This window comes from Penaeus monodon, chromosome 7 (genome assembly GCF_015228065.2).
Source record: "Penaeus monodon isolate SGIC_2016 chromosome 7, NSTDA_Pmon_1, whole genome shotgun sequence".
NCBI lineage: Eukaryota > Metazoa > Arthropoda > Malacostraca > Decapoda > Penaeidae > Penaeus > Penaeus monodon.
This window is the reverse complement of record NC_051392.1, coordinates 31,057,757-31,064,303: the sequence shown is the minus strand read 5'-3', so window position 1 is coordinate 31,064,303 and position 6,547 is coordinate 31,057,757. Positions and strand designations below refer to the sequence as shown.

At 40.2% G+C, this 6,547-nt stretch overlaps 1 protein-coding gene across 1 annotated transcript; it reads right to left on the bottom strand.

The window, feature by feature from the left end:
- Nucleotides 1–718: 718 nt before the first annotated feature.
- On the bottom strand, nucleotides 719–1,518 carry LOC119574877 (the record flags this gene model as incomplete). The annotated part of the gene is given in 1 exon segment (XM_037922154.1): nucleotides 719–1,518. A coding segment is annotated over 1 exon segment (176 nt), but the record flags the coding sequence as incomplete, so codon positions are not given.
- Nucleotides 1,519–6,547: the final 5,029 nt, after the last annotated feature.

Genomic DNA, 6,547 nt, shown 5'->3' with positions numbered 1-6,547 from the left:
TTGGCGGTCCCGGATTATACAAGTAATAGGTTGGACACAGGGTCCTGCCGACTGTACACCATGATCCAGCATAGAGACTCCAAGACACGAAATAGCATCCAGGTTTCGCTGCCATAAAGCAAATCTGCCAATATCAAGGCATGGAAGACATGTATCTTGGTGTTTCTCCAAATGCTCTTTTTGGCCATTTCATGGGTCCTGCTGACAGACTAATCCGTCTACTGACTTTACATTCTGACAGCCCTGAGACATGGACTGCACTACCAAAGTGTATATAAAGCTCTTTGTGACTTCAACGTCCTTACCGCAAGCATGTATTGACTGAACAAGTTCCCCTAACAGGACCTCAAAATTCTGGATCTTGGTCTTGGTCCTGGAGACCTCTAGGCCCAAGGGCTTTGCCTTATTGCTGAATGCATCAAGATAGCAACATCGTCGGTAACGTCAAGGTCTGTGACCTTGATATTGCCCAGTGTTGCTCCACAGTCCATGCAAGTGTAGAAAAGTGTTGGTTAGGTTATCCTGAGTTAACAAGGAAGAAACCTGACCCACTTTACAGCACTTTCAGTACCAATATAAGGGCTTGCTGTTAAACCAATAATCCGTGATGGAATTACCTTAAGGCTCAGGATCTCCCATAACATAGCACTGAGTTAAACGTCTAAACTGACGACGGCGTTCCACAATGACTCAAAGCACTAGGATGCGGTCTATTGTAGACTTGCCAGATGTGAATCCAGACTGCTCCGATCTCTGGTGCCTTAATAAGTGGTCACGGATCCGTTTCAGATGAATGTCGCTGAAAACCTTGCCTGGCATACTAAGCCATGTGATGCCACAGTAGTTACTACAGTCCCATCGGTCCCTTTTCCCCTTCCAGAGAGGTATGACCATGCTCCTCAGCAGGTCCAGAGGAGTGAAACCAGACTGCCAGATGGCAGCCAAAATCGTATTCAAGACCCATGCCACCCCCAGCCTTTAGCAGTTCAGCAGGGGATATCACATGTGCCTGCAGTTTTCCCACCCCTCTCAGTTAGGGTAGGAGGTTCCTCGCTGATTGTGACACCACTTGTGTCCAGACTAACTGCTGGAAGGTCTACCTGCTACAGCTGCTGATCATGATGGGGTTTACAAAGCCCATCATGATCTGAGATGATCCATTCATCCACTAGCGAACTGCAGTCGTCTGAGAGGAGGGCTTGGAGTTAAGCTTTCCCAGGGCTTAGTAGGCCGGACGAAGGTCATTTACTAAGAAATGGCCTTCAACCTCCACAGCAAGATTCCAGATGAGCTGTTCCTTGTCCCTTCTCAGCAATGTCCAAGCCCTGCGCACCAAGTAATGGCGCAAATCCTGACTGCCATTCAGTCTGTGGCCTCCAATGTATCCAGTGAGATGAAATTATGCTTTGCTCTTGGGCGTCTGCTTATGGACTCGTGTGCTGCATAGAGCCTTTCACACTTAAAGGAAACACGATTGCCGTCGTGACAGTCTTGAGTCCGATGCTCTAACCACTCGGCCACAGCGGCCTATATATATATATATATATATATATATATATATATATATATATATATATATATATATATATATATATATATATATAATATATATATATATATATATATAATATATATATATATAATATATATATATATATATATATATATATATATATATATATATAGGCCACTGTGGCCGAGTGGTTAGAGCATCGGACTCAAGACTGTCACGACGGCAAACTGAGTTCGAGGGTTCGAGTCACCGGCCGGCGCGTTGTTTCATTGGGTAAGGAACCTCACCTCGATTGCCTACCTAGCCACTGAGTGGGCAAGCCAGCCCAAGTCAGTGCTGGTCCCAAGCCCGGATAAAATAGAGAATGATTACCTAAAAGGTAACACTGACACTCTCTGTGGAAAGGAACTGGACCCTACCACGTACTCACTCAGATCATCACAACATGAAAACTATAATTAAGTATCATGCTGTGACCACAGCCGCTCAAACATGAGCGTACCGTTAAAAAAAAAATATACATATATATTCATGTACATATATATATATATATATATATATACATATATATATATATATATATATATATATATGCACATATATATATATATGTGCATATGTATATATGTACATATATATATATATTTTTTTTTTTTCAACAGCCATTCATTCCACTGCAGGACATACGGCTCTCTCAATTCACTCATCAATGACGGTAAGCTCATGTTTAAGCGGCCGTGGAGCTCTTCACCATCCTTCGACGCTCAACTTCATCTTGCACTTTTCCTTCCACTTGTACCATCGTCAGCCTGCAAATATCTTTGATGTTGTCGCTCAGTCTTGTCTTCGGTTTGCCTTTTCCCATTTCCTATCACCATCCCTGTCAGCAAGTATTTTTCAAGACTTTCACTTCTCATCACATGACCAATAAACTTTAGCCTCCTTTTGTTCAAGATGTCCAACAGCCGGTCTTTACAATTTATTTTTCTCAGCACTTCATCATTCGTTTTTTCTGTCCAGCTAATACGCAGTACTCGTCTGTAACACCACAGTTCAAAACTATTGACCTTTTTCTTTCATCAGCACCCAACATTCAGAACCATATGATGCAAATGGGAAAATTAATGAGTTCAAACCTTATGGTTTTTGGCAATAGCAATTCTTCTTTTTATTTCCGGTGAATCATCATATGTGTTAGTAAAAACAGCTCCAAGATAAGTGAACTCTTTCACATTTTCTACAACCACTCCATTGATTGTAATATGTTCATCATCGTTCATTGCCGGTTGTCTCTGAATCTTCCTGGTCTTAGTTTTCTTGGCATTAAGAAACAAACCAGACTTTTCGCTTGCTTCTCTAACTTTATCTATCAGCTGTTGTAGTTCAGTGATATTGCTGGCAATTAAAAATATATCATTGGCGTATCTTAGATTGGATATTTTGTATCCTCCAACATCTTGTTCCTTCAAAATTCTCTAGAGCATTTCTCATAATTGTTTCAGAATATATATTAAAAAGGTGTGGAGACAGAATGCAACCTTGTCGTACTCCTTGGTTGACTTCGAACCATTCTGTTAACCAATAAATGGTCCTTACAGCTGCTTGTTCTTGGTCATACATGGCTTTTATTAGTTGGATGTGTGTTTTGGAAATTTCATATCGTTCATGTTATTCCAGAGGATATCGTGATCAACAGTATCAAAAACTTTCGAGTAATCGATGTTCTCTGTTTTTCTCTATGATCAATTTCAGATTTAGGATCTGGTTTCTGGTACCTTTTCCAGGACGAAAACCTGCTTGTTCATCTGCAATTTCTTCTCTTAACTTTAACTTCATTCTTTCAACAATAATTTTCAACAAAATTTTGCTGCTGTGACTTATTAATGCAATTGTCCTGTTATTGCTGCATTGAAGTGTGTCACCTTTTTTAGGGATGGGAGTAAAGGCTAATTTTACCCAGTCTTCTGGCCATCTCTTTTCATTCCAAATTTTCATACAAATTTTATAGAAAAAGTATTTAACACTTTCGCCAGCATTCTTGATTAGTTCTGCTGTTATTTCATCTATTCCCGGGCTCTTATCATTCTTTAATTCTATTAAGGGTTTTCTAATTTCGTCTAGCAGTGGTGGTGGTTCATCTTCGCTGTCATTGAGTCTAATTGAGTCTCAGTTCACTACTGAGAGGTTATTTGGCAGTGCCACCCTTGCCTGATTGGACGCCCTTCCTAATCAACCACGGTTCGGCGAGCTAACACCTGTACGATGGCGGTGACTTCCTCTACAACACCTGCATTTGACTTCTCAAGGCGATATGTCGTTTTCTCGGGCTCGAGCCGGCAGTAAGAACGTAGGCATTTTTACGACTGCCGCGGCAGGGAACCGAACTCGGGACCATGAGGGTTGGAGTCCAGTGCTCTAACCACTGGACCATCGCGGCAGTGATATATATATATATATATATATATATATATATATATATATATATATATATATATATATTTTTTTTTTTTTTTTTTTTTTTTTTTTTTTTTTTTTTTCTTTCTTTCTTTCTTTCTTTTTTTTCTTTTTTTTCTTTTCTTTCAAGTGCCCTGTCCCACCAGGACGTTGGCGATCATGGATTTCCATGATTTTCTTGGCAATTTAGAGCAGTGGTTTGCCATTGCCTTCCGCCTGGTGTTTTTATCGAGTCACCATCTCTATTTACCCGGTTCTGGGACCAGCACTGACTTGGGCTGGCTTGACCACCCAGCGGCTAGGTAGGTAATCGAGGTGAAGTTTCTTGCCCAAGGGAACAACGCGCCGGCCGGTGACTCGAATCCTCGAACTCAGATTGCCGTCCGATGCTCTAACCACTCGGCCACCGCGGCCTTATATATATATATATATATATCAATCAATCAATAACGGTATGCTCATGTTTGAGCAGCCGTGGACCTCTCCACCATCCTTCGCCACTAAACTCGATCTTACGCTTTTCTTTCCACTTATACCATCGACAGCCCGCAAATATCTTTGATATTGTCGCTCAGTCTTGTCTTCGGTTTGCCTCTTCCTCTGTTTCCTATCACCATCCCTGTCAGCAAGTTTTTCTCAATACTTTTACTTCTCATTACATGACCAATAAACTTTAATTTCCTATATATATATATATATATATATATATATATATATATATATATATATATATACATATATATATATGAGTGTTGGGTGCTTAAGAAGATAGACAAGAAAAAGATCAATAGTTTTGAAATGTGGTGTTACAGACGAGTACTACGTATTAACTAGACAGAGAAGAAAACGAATGATGAAGTGCTGAGAAAAATAAATTGTAAAGACCGACTGTTGGACATCTTGAACAAAAGGAAATTAAAGTTTATTGGTCATGTGATGAGAAGTAAAAGTATTGAGAAAAACAGGGATGGTGATAGGAAACAGAGGGAGGCAAACCGAAGACAAGACTGAGCGACAACATCAAAGATATTTGCGGGTTGTCGATGGTACAAGTGGAAAGAAAGGCACAGGATCGAGTTGAGTGGCGAAGGATGGTGGAGAGGTCCACAGCTGCTCAAACATGAGCATACCGTTATTGATGATGATATGGATATATATATATCTTCTTCTTTTAACGGTAGGTTCATGTCTGAGCCGCCGTGGTCACAGCATGATACTTAATTGTAGTTTTCATGTTGTGATGCTCTTGGAGTGAGTACGTGGTAGGGTCCCCAGTTCCTTTCCACGGAGAGTGCCGGTGTTACCTTTTTAGGTAATCATTCTCTCTATTTATCCGGGCTTGGGACCAGCACTTGACTTGGGCTGGCTTGGCCACCCAGTGGCTAGGTAGGCAATCAAGGTGAAGTTCCTTGCCCAAGGGAACAACGCGGCGGTCGGTGACTCGAACCCTCGAATTCAGATTGCCGTCGTGACAGTGTTGAGTCCGACGCTCTAACCATTCGGCCACCGCGGCCTTATATATATATATATATATATATATATATATATATATATATATATATATATATATATATATGTACATACACCGGCACTCTCTGTAGAAAGGAACTGGGGACCCTACCACATACTCACTCCAAGATCATCACAACATGAAAACTACAATTAAGTATCATGCTGTGACCACGGCCGCTCAAACTTGAGCCTATACCGTTGAAAAAAAAATATACATACATACATACATATATATATATATATATATATATATATATATATATATGTCTGTATGTATGTACATTATATATATATATATATATATATATATATATATATATATATATATATAAGGTCAATAATTTTGAAATGTGGTGTTACAGACGAATACTACGTATTAAATGGACAGAGATTACAAATGATGAAGTGCTGAAAAAAGTAAACTGTAAAGACCGGCTGTTGGACATCTTGAACAAAAGAAAATTAAAGTTTATTGGTCATGTGATGAGAAGTAAAAGTATTGAGAAAGACTTGCTGACAGGGATGGTGATAGGAAACAGAGGAAGAGGCAAACCGAAGACAAGACTGAGCGACAACATCAAAGATGTTTGCGGGCTGTCGATGGTACAAGTAGAAAGAAAAGCGCAAGATCGAGTTAAGTGGCGAAGGATGGTGGAGAGGTCCACGGCTGCTCAAACATGTGCATACCGTTATTGATATGTGTGTACATTTTTTTTCAACAGTATAGGCTCATGTTTGATCGGCCGCAATCTGAGTTCGAGGGTTCGAGTCAGCGGCCGGCGCGTTGTTCCCTTGGGCAAGGAACTTCACCTCGTTTGCCTACCTAGAAAACGACATATCGCCTTGAGCGCATGTGTCGTAGGAGAAGTCACCGCCGAGGCACAAACCGCGGTTGATTAGGAAGGACATCCAATCAGGCAAGGGTGGCACTGCCATATAACCTCTCAGTAATGAATTGAGAGAGGCCTATGTCCTGCAGTGGAATGAATGGCTGATTAAAAAAATAAAAAAATTATATATATATATATATATATATATATATATATATATATATATATATATATATCA